Source organism: Lygodium microphyllum, chromosome 10 (assembly GCF_053477565.2).
Source record: "Lygodium microphyllum isolate KBCC chromosome 10, Lygodium_microphyllum_v1.1.10, whole genome shotgun sequence".
Taxonomy (NCBI): Eukaryota; Viridiplantae; Streptophyta; class Polypodiopsida; order Schizaeales; family Lygodiaceae; genus Lygodium; species Lygodium microphyllum.
Genome location: NC_141144.1, coordinates 107,500,637 through 107,517,687, shown reverse-complemented (window position 1 = coordinate 107,517,687; position 17,051 = coordinate 107,500,637). Strand labels below are relative to the sequence as shown.

At 46.5% G+C, this 17,051-nt stretch overlaps 1 protein-coding gene across 2 annotated transcripts in view; it reads right to left on the bottom strand.

Moving 5' to 3' along the window:
* Positions 1-13,796, bottom strand: part of LOC148030403 (Zn-dependent exopeptidases superfamily protein) — a 117,792-nt gene extending 103,996 nt beyond the window's left edge. For both annotated transcript variants that reach the window (XM_087686727.1, XM_087686726.1), the window contains exon 1: positions 13,292-13,796. In XM_087686727.1, coding sequence (XP_087542853.1) covers positions 13,292-13,678 — 387 coding nt within the window. In that variant the 5' untranslated portion in view covers positions 13,679-13,796. The remainder of the gene's footprint in view (positions 1-13,291) is intronic.
* Positions 13,797-17,051: the final 3,255 nt, after the last annotated feature.

Here is a 17,051-nt window from a genome sequence, read left to right as displayed (position 1 = left end):
CCTGGAGTCTGGTCATATTTTCGCGGGGCGGAGATGCATGCAAGGCGCGAAAGAACTTATGAGACTGGCAGGTACTATCTTGCATTGTGTCCATCAAGTCGTGCAGCTTGGCCTGTTGATAAGATTTCAACTGAAACACTTGAATAAGATGGGCCAACCGCCTCTCCAGAGACAGCAGAAAATCATCATCAGGGGAATCCAGGAGCAAGGAACGGACCAAGGCCAGTAAGTCTTCTGCTGCATGTCGACGTCGGCGGCAAAGCGAGGCATGATGGATCCCATACTGGCGAGCAACCCGCTGCACATTAGAGAGCAGCCGTGCAAATGAAGGCCAGCCCTCAGAGGCGAAGTCCAATAAGAACCTCTCAATCAACTGCTGCATATAGCCCTGGAAAACTGAATGCTTCAGATAAGAGGAGTTGAAACGTAAAGGGAGCCTATCCAGGAATTGCACAAAAGGTGCAATAGAGTGTGCCCGCATCTCAAGCTGGAGGGGGAAATGGTCCGACAACGCATATTGCCGCAAGACCTTCATTTCCAGCATGTCGGGAAGAAAGTCATCGCCCTGCATGATATACATTCTGTCCAGCCGCGACCAGGTAGTTGCATATTGTGCGGAATGAAAAGTAAACCCTGAAAAAGAAGGGTGAAGCCACGACGAGCACGTGCAAAGCAAAAGAACTCCACACCCGGCTTTCCGGCATATCCATTACCGAATGCCCTGAAGTGGACTGAGAAGAGTCGACACACATATTGAAATCTCCCATCAAGAATCCCCTTCGGCCGAGTGACATGGAGCCCTGCAAAGTGGACCAAAGATCCCGGCGGGATGCGGGATCATTCGGAGCATAGAGGCCCAACAGCCATAAAATCTCGCCTTCAAATAAGACTTCGATCACCAGAAAGCGGCCCTGCACATCATTTTTAACAAGGACAGGCTGATATTTCTCATGGACAATCATCAGCACGCCCGAATAGTGCGCAGCATGGGTCCCTGCATAAAACAGGCGGAATCCATGACAATCCATCACTTTTCCTGCTTCACCGTGACTTTTGTGCTCAACTGCACACAATACATCCCACTGGTTCTCGTGCAAGACGGTCCACATGGCATGTTGCTTATGGCGAGAGCAAATGCCTCGCACATTCCACGTGGCTATCTTCATGTATCCTCAAAGAAGGAAGTCAGGAACGAGGCACCTGCTGCCTCGATTTCACCTTTTCCGCGAGAGCATCCAGGACACCCTCATCCAGAAAATCAGCCAATACTGCAAAAGAATTCTGGCGACCTGCGTTGGAGGTAGAAGGGCAATCCACTGCCTTGGGAGAGGGGCGGGGATAACGCCGATCCCAGGGTGTAATAACATTTCCTTTGGCATCGAACGCCAGCTTGGCAGGTGGGCCTCTGGGGCCGTCGGTATAGGCTCTCCTTGGAGACTGATTGCGGGGGCCCGACGGGGCCCAAGGACGCGGAGCCTGCTGTGAAGTGGCCATTTCTTTCCGGCGCGTATACGTGCGTACGGAATCCTGGGAAGCGGGAGGCCCAGGATCCGCCAAGCCTGTATCCAACTTTTTACCTTTTTGAGGACGTGCCTCAATCCAGTCAGTACGACGGGAATCCACACTTCGGACCTGTTGTTTGCCTTTGTCCATGACATGAGGAGACTGAAGGGCTTCCTGGGGCGTGGCATCAAGCACCATGTCGTCCTTGGGCAGCACAACCTGCGCATCATCCGAAGACGATTGCTTTTCAGGGCATTCGGCCATGAAATGCCCCAATTTACCACATGAAAAGCAGTGGCCCGCAAAGTTGCCCCATTTTAAGCGAAAATACAAAGGATGCATGCCCGAACAATTGAGGCGAAGCCACGCGGGCCTTTTCCTGGCCGTGTCCCATAGCATGCATAAACGGTTGCGATTCATCGCCCTGAGGCTTGGGGGAACCAGCACTGTTCCCACAACTGCCATCGCATCCTTCAACATGGGCCAATAGACCGCCGGGCAGTTTTCCACCTCTACCCACACCGGGCATTCGCGTTGAAGCAGGCGCTGGAAGACGGCCATGGGGCGCCATGGCACAACATGAACCAGGCGGCGATCAAAGAATAGCGGCAACTTGGACAGGAGCTCAACGCGATGCGTTTCCGATTTCAGCAGGACCTCATAAAACCCGCGAGGTCCAAGGAAAATCTCCTCAACCGACTCCCCTTGCAATAGATGGTGCAGCCACTGGCGAATATGCGAAAGCATTGGGATCCTGCCAGTGAAGAAAAGAATAACTGCACGGTCATAGAACACCGAGAAAGATCGCAAGACTGATTTGGGGTCCACCGTGGCTTCCAGCGCATCATCCGTTCCCGCAACAGAAAAAGTTCGGTATTATGCTGGACATAATTGCCAAGCAAAGTATTGGCGAAGTCCAGCAAATGCTCCCAGTCGATTTCCTGCGAATCCACCGGATCAGAGGCCACTTGCACATAGGAGCGTTCCGGAGGACTCATTGGCTCATCAGGCGTCGGCTTGGAGCGTTTGCCGGCAGGCGGCTGTTCAGAACTCGGCGGCAACTCCTCCGTGCATGGCACCATATCTTCCGGCTCCTCTGCATCGGAATCAGGGCCAAGAGCTGCCACCGTCCGGTCAAGAAAATCCAAATCCAGGCCAGCCATACTGCTGTCTTCACACAGAGGACGAACTCTCTCCTCTCTGACGAAGGTCAGGTTCAGGGTTTTCACAAGAACTGGGCGCCTCTGCACGAAAGGAGGAGCACACGCAGGCGGCGCCTCGAGCCGCAGCAGAGGTGAAGTTGACAGGGCGGCTTCAGATGATTCAGCGAGACAGGCAGGGGCGGATCCGCTGACTCACGGCCGCAGGGGCAGGCTGCCGTGGCTAGGGCGGCAGAAACAGGGCGGCGGGACGGCTCCGTGAGTAGGCGCGACCGTCAACCAGAGGCGGCGATGTAGCCCTCGACGATGGACAGCGCGACCTACCAACGAACAGAGGCTGGGCGGGCGCGAACGAGGGGTGGCGTCTGGCAGGGCGTCAGGCGGCGACAGCGCAGACCAGAGGGCGCGCCAGATCATTCGACGGCAGGGCGGGACGACGCGGGAGCACCATCGCGACCATCCATTCCATTGTTGTCTCTCTCTCTCTCTCTCTCTCTCTCTCTCTCTCTCTCTCTCTCTCTCTCTCTCTCTCTCTCTCTCTCTCTCTCTTCTCTCTACACTCTCTCTCTCTCTCTCTCTCTCTCTCTCTCTCTCTCTCTCTCTCTCTTCCCCGGGCCTCTTCTTCCGTCATCGGCACCATGACTCCTAAGAAGCACGAGGCCTTCAATTTGCACATGACCCATGTGGAGGGGCACAAAGATGTCCAACTCCTACCATTAGACATGCAAGTATTGCAGAAAGCACTATACAAGTGGTGCAACTCGGCTTCTCCAACATCTTTCCAAGACGGGGGGGGGCAAGTTGCTCCATGCAAAGAGATCCCTCAAAACATCACGGAGGAGATTCTCACCAAGATGAGAGGGGGATCCACAAGAGGAGGAGGAAGTGGCTTATCGGCACCAACTCCTATGCCTACTAACGAGGAAGCATCCAATGTGGGCGTATCTTCAACCGACGCGAGAGAGGCCTCTACCATTGGTGGTGGGGGCTCCACATCCGCATCCAGCTCCGATAAAAGACAAAGAGTGGAGGCTCATGCGGTGCCGAATCCTCTCTCTCTCAAGATCCCAGTCGTGTGCATGGAGCGGTTGCCTTTCTTAGAGAAAGGCAATGACTTGCGGACATTGAAATTGCACGCACGATGATTGAGTGCAATCTTGCATTCAAGGTAAAAGCCATTGCCAATCTGGGTCCATATGAAGGATGGACAGGTGCCACATACAACGACATGAGAACGAAAAAGATTGATGAAGAGAAGGAGAGCATTGATAGAGACCTTGATCCTATTCAGGCCACATGGATAAAATATGGTTGCTCCATTCTCATCGATAGATGGAGTGATCGTAAGAAATGGGGCATCATCAGCATACTCATCTTATGTCCACTCGGCACTTACTTTTTGCGGGCCGTAGATACCGGCAAGAGGGGGAGGAAAACAATGGGCGCATTCATCTACCACCACATTCGGCAAGCTATTATTGAGGTATACATTGCCTTTTAAATTTGTTTCGCTTTTTTTCATTATGATAATTGATTTATGCATAACTAGCTATCTCCCTATTCTAATTTCTCTCTAATATCTATCTCAATTCTCTCTTTCCCCCCGAGCCCCAACCCCCATCTCTCTTCATTCTTGAATCTTGAAAGTTGAAATTTAAAAGGCTCAACTCTCTCTTTCTCTCTCTAACCTCCAAGTATTGTTAGTATACTTACTTGTAATTTGTAAATTGTGGTTGTAGATGGGCCGCTCGAATATGGTGCAAGTTGTTATTGACAATGCATTGAATTGTCGGCACATGGGCCATTTGCTTGAGGCCAAGTTTCTCACGATTGTGTGGACTCCATGTGCAAGTCATCATTTGGACTTGCTCATGGAGGACATTGGAAAGCTCAAGTGGGTGAAGAGGGTGGTCCACAAAGCCACATCAGTTGTCACCTTCTTCACAGTAAAGGTAAAGGTGCTTGCGATGTATCGTGAGCATAGTACACTAGAGTTGAATAAGCTTTCTTCAACTTGCCTTGCTTACGTGTGGTTATTGTTGGAGCGCATTTATGAGGTGCGGTCCACCTTGCGCCAGACAGTGGTATCCACTCTATGGAATGAGTGGAATGAGCATGAGACAGAGAGGGCCAAAGCCATGCAATGCTTGTGCCTTAATGAGCAGTTTGGGCAAAAAGTCTGTGCCGTTTGTCATTATCGTAACTCCCTTTTATAGGGTGTTACGTATGAGTGATTACGAGGGGTCCACCATAGGCCTTCTAGTTCACTTCTTTAGAGCTGTATTGGTGGAGGCACGTGTGATCACAGAGACACAGCATGCACATATTTTAGAGATAGTAGAGAGGAGATTGGCATGGATGCATAAGCCCATCCATGGTTTTGCAACATTGGTACATCCGGCCTATAACTCGCTAGCGGTCATGGATAATAGAGAGTTCCGTTCGAACTAGCTTGCTTATTTGACTCGTGTGGTTCCTGTGGATGATCACAATGCAGTGTTGGAGGAGCTAGAAAGCTATGCAAATCAGAGAGGGCATGTGGCTTTTACTTCTTCCACTTGTTGGAGGAGAGAGTCAATTGTGAAGACTTTATTTTTGTGGCAAAACTTTGGATACGCATAGGAGACCCTTCAGCCCTTAGCCATGAGCGTCCTTGCCCAAAATTGCTCTTCAGGTGCATGTGAGAGAAACTAGAGTGTCTATTCTCTCATTCACACAAAGATCTGCAATCGGCTTAGCACACAACAGTTAGAGCAGCTAGTCTATTGCCGCACTAACTTACACATGATGAGGGCTATGATGAGCATGGATAATCCGAAGCAGGGAAAGTTTAAACACTTAACCATAACATTTAAAATTTGTTGTTTTAAACTTTGAACTTTGAAGTTTATACTTTACAATTTAGACTTTAGCATTTACAATCTTACGTTTATTGTGCAGGTGAATGTTGATAAATTCAAGTTGACGGGCGACACTCTTTCGAGTGTATATTAGGAGGTGGACAAGGAGGAGGAGATGATTTTTACAAGGCTCTATGGAGAGCTTATAGAAACAGATACTCGTGACACTCGCAGTCAGCGTGCTCATGGGCAAGGAGTTCGAGTAGGTAGTAGCAAGGGCATGGTCATTATATACCCTCCAACATTGAGGAAGGGTGTTCAAGTGACTTGCAAACATATGTAAGGCGGGGCTCTAGTAGCTCACATCCTGTACCTCATAATAATAATCCCCCCTTGCCTACACAGCCGCCACCTAGGAAGCCATCGTTTGATGATGATGGTAACCTCATCAATGAGGATGAGTATGAGTGTGTCTCATCATCCGATGCCAAGGAGTCATCTTCAAACTCTCTTGATGAGCACTCAAATAGTTCTGATGATGATGATGATGATGATAGTGATGCCTCATCATAGATTCATAGGTCTCTCTCCTTTTTGTATCTACTATAATTGTATCCACATGCATGATGCCACTATGATACAATAGATTGTAGTTGTATCGCATGTTTTACACAGCCCATGCAACCGCGATGGTCACCCTCATGTATTCATCTTATTTTGTAATAAAATGGCTATTTCCACTTTAATCATGTATTCTATCATTTAATGATTTATGGTTTTTAAACAAATCATCTTGAAATTTTTTTCGTACTAATATCGTACCATACCTTATAAAATCATAAGGTACCATTTAGTACCACATTTTATTGTACCATACCTTTCATACTTGACAACTATGAATACGCTTTACAGTTGATTAACATCTTTAAACAGCCCCAAAACACTCTTAGTTAATGAAAAACACAAATTTGATACGTGGTTCAAGAGAGTTTCAATGGTTTGCCAAAACCCTAATTTTTGGGGCACCCTTCAACATCTATAAATAAACAGTCTGCCCACCATTCAACCTGATCCTTTTGTGCACATTTCTCACTTTACTGTGCAGATTTTAGCCATCAGCCACCTACCATCTACTGTCCAGCCATCACCAACGGTAGCCCATCACTATCTAACCCTAAGTGGCCTATTTTCAACCATCGCCCTATTGTTTGGAGGTCTCCATCTATTACCTCATCATAGCACCAAATCAACCTGTATTTTTAGCATCTGGTGCCAAGGGACAGAGGCTGTTGCCATCTCTCCCACCAAGTGACTGATGTAGTACCTGCGTTTTTGCTGTCCAGCAGGCCGTCTACATCAGCAAACCCCTCTCCTATTATCGCCTGACAATTCTCTGCCTCGGATGATCAGTTTTCAGTCTTCGTTCAATGGTACACTGCTTCATTTGTCAGATTTCAGCCTTCGACTGTTGTGTTTTAGTGGCCAATCTACTACGCTTCATTATTCAGCACTCTCTCATCTCCAACTAGTAGTCACAACACTTGGGATCCATCTCCAATGGACATCACCCTCCGACACTGCATTGCTCTACCCTTGGGCATTCCGTACACTCTTACATTCATTTATAGCATTCATTTACTTCAAAGTTTCCTCTCGCTGTGTTTGTCTCTATGTTTGAGTTTTGAGTTTTTGCATTTTGCATTTTGAGTTTAGGGTTTGAGTTTTGCTTGTCTCTGCCTGAGTCTTTGTGTTTCATTCTTAGATGTACATGATGTGTTACCTCAGTGCAAAACCTAGCATATCTTCACACACTCTTCCAAAAAGAACCAAGCAACAAAGACCCAGGGGTATCAATCAATGCACGTGGCATGAAAGAGAGACCATCGAAGAGCAACCATTTGAGTGTGTGCATGCAAAATAGCCCCACCACCCATACTTTTAGGAGTGCAAGCATGGATCCAAGAGGTCCATGAGATACCTACATGTTAAGTGTCCTTTTTCCATAGCATAAAGTGAATGTGCCCCATAAAAACCACATCAAGAGTGGCTTAAAATCATCCTTAAGAGAGAAAACAAACTCTCCACTCCATGCCCATCCAAGAAAAGGAGCTCAACCAAGAGAGAACATATTGTTAGAGATCATCGCCCTGGTCGGACTGCACAGTCCAGTCAGACTGTACAGTCGGACTGCCACGTGGCAGTCCGATTGACTGCAGTACAGTTGGCTGCTTTTCTGGCGCCTGTTTTCTGGCTATTTATAGCCGAGTTTTCAGTCTTCAGCATACACTTTTCTGCTCGCAGATTACAAACTGGTGGCTCGCACAAATTCGGTCTCTGTTCGCAGATTTCTGACAAGAGACAGTGCAGACTGCAGCGGACTTCAAGGTGAACAGTAGGTTGCATCGTCGAGGTGGAGACACGCAGTCCAGCGCGCTGCGCCCGTGTACATATCTGCATATCTTTGTATACAGCACACTTTATACAGCAGATCTTCATCTTCCACTGTCTCTTTCTCTCTTCTCTCTCTCTGCATTCTCTCTCTCTCAGTCCTACGCTTCCGCACCGCTGCACTCTGACATGGTATCAGAACAGTGTTAAAGGGCTGACTGAGTGTAGAACCAACCTGAAGAGGAGTTTCTATCGCGACACAAGGCTGCGTTTTCAGCGTTTGAGGGCAGGCAGGAGGGCTGCGCCTCGGAACAAGGCTGAAGCTAGCGTGGGCGCGCGGGAAAGGAGTCCAGGTGGTGGATTTACTGCTGTTTACTGCTGTTTGACGAGGAGAAAGTTTGAGTTTTCAGCTTTCAAGTGCAGGTTTTGCTTTTTCATCGCCTCCGGTGGGTGAAGAAGTTTTGGGACGCGGAAGAGCCCTAGCAAGCTGAGTTTTCACAGTCAGAGGGGGCTGCTTTTGCGTTTGTGAAGGCATTACAGGTGAAGATGTCTACCGAGATTGACTTGGAGTTCCAGACAATTATGGACCGGAAGGTGCCTGTCTTACCGGCTCTTCCCGCAGATCAAAAGCTTGATGGCAACAACTACCGCATCTGGCGCGTCATGATGTTGGCCATCCTTGAGTCTTATGATTTGGCGGAGCTTGTACAGGAGGAAATCAACCGGCCCTCGGTGAGAGATGAGTCCAAACTCTCTTCCGATGCTCGTGCGGAGTTGGCCAGGGCACAGTCTCACTGGGACAAACTGAATGCCAGGATTCGTTCCTTTCTTTTTCTGTCTTGTACTACAGCCGTGATAGCTCACATCGAGCACTTGACGGTGGCTCGGGAGATATGGCTGGAGCTTGATCAGATGTATAACCGGATGACCCTAATGAAGCAGGTTTCTTTGGAGGTTCAGATACGGACTTTGTCCGTGAACAAGTCTTCTTCGTTGCGGGAGCACATCAACAAGCTTAGACAGCTTCAGATATAGGTTCAGAATGCGGGGAAGCCGATTTCCTCCGAAGACATGGCGATCACACTCTTGTCCCAGTTGCCGCCACGATTCGGTGCTTTTTACTCTGCCCTTATTGCTTTGGGGTGAGAGTCCACTCTTCGGTGGGAAGAGTTGGTTCCTATGGTCTTGGACCAAGAGGAACAGCTAAAGAGACAGAATGCTTCCAAGTCAGAGGCACTGACACGTCAAGCCTCTCAGAAGAAGGGGAAAGACCAAAAGAAGAAGAAGGGGGATAACAAGTCAAAGAAGGACAAGGACAAAGACAAAGAATCCACATGCCATATTTGTGAAAAGACTGGCCATTGGAAGAAGGATTGCCCTGACAAGGACAAGAAGGACACCAACAAGAAGGACACGAAGGATTCTGGAGCGGTGGCTGCACCCTCATCAGCTGCATTTCTTCATCTAGCTGTCATTGAGGACTCTACACCGAATGCTTCTGATGCTACGATGACGGCTCCCCAGGCTCGAGAGTGGATCGTTGACAGTGGTGCCTCCCGGCACATGACTCCTTCATCAGATGGTGTTGCCCAGTTGCGACCCTCGCGTGGGCAGATTCTCATTGGAGATAGCTCTTCAGTGTCTATTGCAGGGCGGGGTGAGATGCAGCTTATTCCAGATGGACGTGGTGGTACCCATACCTCAGAGGTCTTGCATGTACCAGGTTTAGGGTATCATCTACTGTCAGTTCATAAGATTTGCTCCCTTGGACTTTTGGTGGCGTTTGACAGTGATTCGGTGCGAGTCCTCGATCATGGGTCAAGGAAGGTTCTATCATCCGGATATGAGGAAAACAGCATCTATAAATTGATGTCTTCCACCGCCCTCTCTACTCTTCTTCTTACCTCTCAGACACAGTCAGAGCTATGGCATGCTCGGTTTGGTCACCTTAACTATGATTATCTTCGGAGGGCATCACGTGGACAGCTTGTTCGAGGGTTGCCGGATATAGTGGTGAGCCAGCAGCCATGTGTCTCCTGCATTCGTCAGAAGCAGCATAGGGATGCCATTCCCCACAAAGCTTCGCGGCGGTCTACTTCACCAATGGAGCTTGTATCTACGAGGGGCCACCAAGCCCTTCCCGCGATCCAAAGAAGAGGATCCCTTCCGCGCCTTGGACTTCACCTTGGTCGGAGAATCAGAGTCGGAGTCTGATGAAGGAGAGAACGCATCAGTAGAGTCAACATCCCGCTTTTTCTTCTGCTCCTTCTTCCTGGAAGCCGCTAACGTCTTGCAGTCCTTCCGCAAATGTCCCTTCTTGCCACAGTGATAACACTAGGCCTTCGACTTCTTCTTCTCGTTACCCCTCTCTGAAGCTACATAAGCCTCGCCTCCATAATGTGCCGGAAGCCGCCCCTGTAATCTCAAGAATGTCTCATGCTCAAGAAGCATCGAGGTCATATGTGTAAAACTGACAGGAGCCGATGATGTCTGCGCCCACAAAGCATTGGCCACTCCATCAAACTCCGGGGGGAGCTTGTAGAGGACCGTCCCGACGAGATGCGCCTCGGGAAGAGCAGATTGCATGTGCCGAAGCTGGTCGTGGACCTGCGTAACACGAAGAAGAAAAGAATGAATAGTATCTTTCAGCTCAAACTTCATCTGCTGGAGCTGGCCATAAAGTGTGACTGCCCGCATGGTGGAAGGTGCCTCGTACATCTGCTGCAACTTCTGCCATACTTCAGGAGATGTCCTACAGGACACCGAAGCAACGCCGAGTAAGCATGGCATCGTCCGAGTCCCATGTGAGCACCGCTTCCTCATGGTTGTCCTCATCAAAGTCGTCAGGAAGAGGAAAAGGACGGAGAGGTCGAGGAATAGCTCCACAGACGATGTACCATAACCGCTTCTGCACAAACCAAGCTTTCATGACAGCACTCCATGTGAGATAATCAGGTCCATGTAACTTATCATCAGTGGAAGTGCACGGAGAAGCCATATGGAGAGGATAAGAAGAGAAGTAGAGAAGAGATGGAATGTAGAGAGGAAACACAGCCAAAACACAAGCACAGACTGCAGAAAATGAGAGTTCACATGCAATAGAACCCAAAATCTGATCAATAGAAGACAAAATCTGCTGCAGAAAGTCAAAAAATCAGTCGAAAACTGCCAAAAACAGCAAAAACGGCCTGAATTAACAGTCACCCAGCCACGAGAGATGTAGAATCAGCAAAACGCAGGCTGTAGACTGGAGAAAAGCAGGTAGAAAACTGTCGCCAGCAGCTGCAGATGAAAAACGCAGGCAGTAGGGGGTGCGTAAGCAGCAGGTGATGACAAAACTGCAAAAAACGCAGGCTGAGAACAGCCCCAAAACAGGTCGCCTGGCTGCGACAGCAGTCGTCTGATCAGCAGGGGTACAAAACAGTCCTGAAATCAGCAATAAAACACAGAAGAAACACACATCCTGAAAACTGATACCATGTCAGAAGTGGAGCAGTGGTGGAAGCATAAACATGTGCTGAAATAAACTGCTGAAACACAAGACAAAAAGAGAAAAGAAAAGAAAAGAACACAATACAGATGAGAACTCAGATGTATGCACGGGAAATGGAATCCATATATTTGAACACGAGACGGTCGCATACAACAGTGAGTCAGTGGCTGCGTAGGCACTGGCACTGGCTCCTCTCTCCACAGAGTCTGCAGATGGTGAAGGTGATGATGATGACTGTGGAGGAGCACTGAGTATAAATAGGCTGAAAAAGTGGGGAGCAATAATGCTGGTCGGACAGCATTAATGCTGGCCGACTGGTGCATAAAATGCCCCAATGGCATAAAATGCCACACCAGAAAAATACCTAAAATACCTAATAAAAATGCCCAGCCCAGATCAAGCTCAGACTCACACATGAGCTGACAAATACTCTGCTAACACGATGCACATCAACACCTCCCTCAGCCCACTCCCACACAAGCCACCAGCAACTCTACCATGAGAATTCTATGCATTCTCTCATTCATTTACAGCATTGATTCATTCACTTCAAAGCTCTCTTTCTTCTCTGCTTGTGTTGGTGTTTTTGCATTTTTGCATTTTGCATTTAACGTTTAGGGTTCGCGTTTATTGTATTACTATCTAACTTATTGTGTTTCATCCATATTCATACATTCTGAGTTTTCTTTGTGCAAAACCCTAGCATATCTTCACAGGCCACTACTAAACTACTCTAATATGCCTTTGGGAGGGAAATGTAAAATGACAATGTAGTGAACAATATCTAAGCAAAGAACAAAAAGCACATAGCAAATTAGATAAGCAATGAGATTTCTTTATTTGCAAACAAAGTGCTTTAATCGTGGCTTTGTCCATGAGTGTGCTTGTATAGCAAAACTGAGATGGCCATCTAGACTAATTCTAGATGAGGAGCTTAAAGCTTATTGGATGATCTTTGATTGCGTAAATGGATGATCATAATTTTGGAAGAGTCTTCGTCTTATAGCATGCAAAGCTGGTAGGTTGGCCTACCATATTGTCAACCGACGAATGTTCCCTTTACCATGGGGACCCAAAAATAAGGGTCCTTGTCAACTCGCACACCTCACAACTCGATCAAACTACTATCAACTTGATTGATGTATCTAACAAATAGGCTAGACCTACATGGATCACCTTCTTACCATCTAGTTAGATAGACCTCATTTGATATCAAAGACAAGACCTAACCAGACTCACACATGGCTTCTCCTCCTACCTAGGCCCTATAACTTCAAGCACCATGGATCATGGGTGGCACCTTACAAGGGTGGGACATCGAGCATATCTAACAAGAAAGATGTCTTAAAATGACTCTCCTAGGGAACCAATGACACATCCTACAAAAGACAAATGGGTTTGAGGGCCAAGATCCATACAAGGTCCAACGAATCAATCAACCAAGCCTTCGCAATCCCAAAAGGCATTGGGTAGGGAGATGTCATTACCAGTCGGTCTCCGATAATAGTTGTGTGCAAGGTGGAGCTAGGGTGTGTGTGTGTGCTCTAGGTTTGGTTGGCATTGAAATTACCTAGGGATTCTACGTTGCATGGCCTCAAATTGAGCCTTTCCCTTTTAAAACAAATTTAAATGGTTTTTATCACCTGAAAAAAACTAATTGTGTGTGTGTCAATGCGTGGGCTTGTGTGCATGTGTGTCTGCCACATGCATGCTTACACGTGGAAAATCATCGTAATGCAATTATAGAGTTACAGCCAATTCAGATACCATCATTAATCATCACCACAATAATACCGTCTATGGCAAGTTGTTGCTTACTGTATACATCCTAGTTGTTCATTGATCATTACACGGATGAAACGGATTGATGGAAAACGAATCAAACGACAAAGCACAGCAAATGGCACCTCGATGGCTGCGTCCAGAGCATCTGATCCAACAGGGTGGGGACCTAGGTTGGAGAGGAATCTGACGTGCTGGTAGGCGCGCTCTTCCGAGAAACCTCGCTTGCCGGCCTGGGCAGCCGGCACCGGGCTGGGAAGCTTGAGGCACTGGAAATAGTACACGAAATAGGAGGCCTGCATTATCACCAGAAGCAGCGCCGTCCACAGCAGCGCGGCATCCTTTGAGCTCCGCCTGTCCGCATGAGAGGGGAGGGCTGGCGAGGAGGAGGATTCATCCTGTGGCGAGGAAGTGTTTGCATCCTTGGCAGATTGACGCCTATGGCGAGGAGCTGTCATGGCGTCTCTCTCTCTCTCTCTCTCTCTCTCTACCAGAGCAAAGAGTGAATTCATTTAAGAATCTTCCGGGGCAAACGGCGAATCCGACTATAGGACAACGGCAATCCGGCTAAGGACACGTGCAGTCCGACTTCAGAACGGTCCTTAATGCCTTGCCTTTTAGACTCCGGCCATGCGCAGATCCATTCCACTCGGGCAGGTCGTGTGAGTCAAAGTTCTAAGAGTGCGACACTCCGATAGATTTAGAGCCTGTCCCCTTGCAGGTTGAGTGTTTTAGAGCCCGTCCCCGCGCAGGCCGAGTGACTTGTGTAAGGGATTGAGCTCAGTCCCTCAAGCTTTGCTTCCACGCACAAGTGCACTGTGGGTGGAGCCTGCTCCAATGATCCATGCAAATGAGAGAAAAAGGGATAGACGAGACAAGTGGAGGAGATAGAGGATTGCATGACCTACTATCGATCGCCACATCGCATAACTTGTGGCAACGTATAAGAGATGTGCCCCACATAGGTCTATTGATCTATGCAAAGGAGAGACAACAACTTGGGTGCAGCAACCCCATGCAAGTCGACACTAAGGTGGGACCATCATGGTGAAGGACAAACCCTTCACTGATAGTAGGGAATCACACACTCTGATTGGAGATTCAATGGAGAAGAGAAAGACATGTGGCAAAGAGAGAGAGATCTCGTACTGCCAATAGTCTTGTGCCATGTAATGTAGACCAACTGGTTTATAATGTATCTCTAATTTCAGTGGTACTAGCTCAATTGGCTAGAGTGTTGATTTTTTCGTAGTGTGAGTTATTGTTACCCTTCCACATGATCTTGACTTCAACCATGACAACTTTGGCAAGTCAAATCAACTTGCATGTTGCTTTGGCCTAAATATCTCTCTTTTTGGAGGTACTTTATAAACCTCACCAATTACCTTATTTTTGGTTTCAAAGTCGAGAAGCTCAAGACCACATGAATAATTATTTACTTTGGCGACTTGTGGAAGTCCATTGGCTTGCAATGGCCTAACTCTTACTTGCCTTCATCTCCATGAAAAATGAAACTTCTAGAAATTAATGCAATACCCTCAAAATGAGGGTACATCGTTTACTTGGTGCAACTATTCTTATGTGGTATGATTGTGTTGGTTGAGATAATGTATTCTCTCTTCACCATTAATGGATTCACTCTTCTTTGATGACTTGCCATGTGGCGGGTCCACCATTTTTTTGCAAGTGTGTGGTCATTGTGCTTTGCTTACAGCTAGCGCCCTACATAGGTCAATTGACATGCTTGGGGATTGGCTCTTAAGTATAGCAAGTATTTGCCAAAAATAGAGTTTTATGTCAAATGAATTGTAAATTTTTCAAAAAAAAAACTTAATTTTTTAAAGAATGAGGCAAGTGATGCATGAAGAAGATAGCTGAAGTACCCAAATGTAGCCAAGAGAGAGAGCTTCAACCAAGCTTCCATGATAGCCATTTCTTCATCAATTTGAAATATGCATTAGCCCATTTCTTCGTCATTTTGAGATATGCATTAGCTCTCCACCTTCTCCACCTTCTTCTTTAGCTCCAAGAAGGCATTTATGCATTGGCAAGTGATCTTGGAAGATTATAAGTAGTAGGGTAGGCCTCATGATAGTAGCCCAAAATTGCAATGTAATTAAAGGGAATGTCCCTACACACACAACATCAGTCTCTTGCTCTCGGCACTCCTACTCCTTGCTTAGCCATTGGCCATTATCCCTAGCACCTTGGACTTTGTCTTGGGTACTATTTGGGGTGAGATCATTAGATATTAATTGATAGTTGTGGATAGATTTGTTATTTATAGTTTGGGGCATTAAACTTTTGAATGTTTATGCTTCTTTGATGCTTCTTCAGTGAAGGTTTAATTCTAGGATAATGTGTTAATGCTTGGGGATGCTCTATGGGGATTGATTAGAGCTCACTTTTCTTGGACACATTGGAAGATTCATAAATAGTGGACAACAAGCATATGTATTGAATGGTAGTGAAATACATGCTTTTATGCCACTTGGAAATGTTCTTGGATCATACAGATGTTTACGACTACTGGTTATGTTGGAGATGCTCTTCTTTGAGCTTTGAGCTTTGATTTTAAGCTCCTTTATATTCACATTTGGTAGAGGTTACATTGGTTAGTGATCTTCCCCTTATGGGCTTGGAAATTTATGTCATTTATATGCTCTCATATGAATTGCGTGGTATCATTGGCCTTTTAGATAGTATGATTCATATGCATTGATCTTGCTTTGGTCTCCAATACTCCAGTTAGAATACTTTCGATTTTTATTGTGTAGAGCTTGGCCTTTGGAGCATGTGGGATCTCTTTATACAGCTCATTGGTTTATGTAGAGCTCGCCTTGCAATGATTGATCATTGAGGGCTTATCTTTATTTAATATCTGGTTATCTAATACTTCCTCCTATTAGGTAGGTTGTTAGTCATGGATATATGCTTCATTATGTATGGAGCTTCACTGTTCATGAGGAGTGCGTTGGTTGCCATTTAGTAGATCTCACCATTGCTTGAAGATATCTTATGCACAATTAACTTATATACTTGGTTACCTTGTGCTTGGGATGCATCTGTAACTCTCACTCTTGGAATCTCTGATAATATTTGGCACTTGGAACTGCATGCTCTTTCGTGGACAGTACTAGTTGCATTATAAGTCATGTTGCTATCCAAACTTCCATGATACCGAAAGTACTTTATTTCAGACATTTGCATGTAGTTGACTTATCATTTACTAGAATTTTATGGACAGTATTATTGAAATTCAATCTTGAGCTATTTTACTGAGAGCATACACTTGCTTCAGGTGCACTAGTGCTTATACTTTGTGGATAGCAATATGTTGAGTTGTTTTCCTCCTATTGCGTTCATTTTTTACTTAGTTTTGGGGTTGTCTATAGTTATTATAACATCCAATTCTCTCTTTATTTTGTAGTCATAATGGCATGTGCTTTTAGTGCCTCTAGAGATAGTACCATCTTTAGCATCAATAAGTTGAATGGCAATAACTTTAATTATTGGAAGAAAGAGTAACCTCCAACTCCCATGTCTCTAATATCAAGAGAGAGAATACGAGCTAGAGATTGTGTCATACTCTGATGGATCCCGAATCATAGCGCATAGCCTCCTAAGATGTCTGGCAGTTAGTTGGATTAGTGTGATAGACGGGTCACGTAGGGGAACCCTAAACTAGCAAAATAAGCATGTTAAGCCATTGAAATGCATAACTTCTACCTTACATTCCACCATTGCTTCCCTCTTAACTAGTATTAGGGCAATGTTGGTGTTTGCAGGAGCTCATGCTTGGAGCAAGGAGTGCGAGGAGTGACACTTTATTATGAAGGGTGAGGATTCAAGTTTCTTCTTTGACATTGATGCTTTCTATCCTCA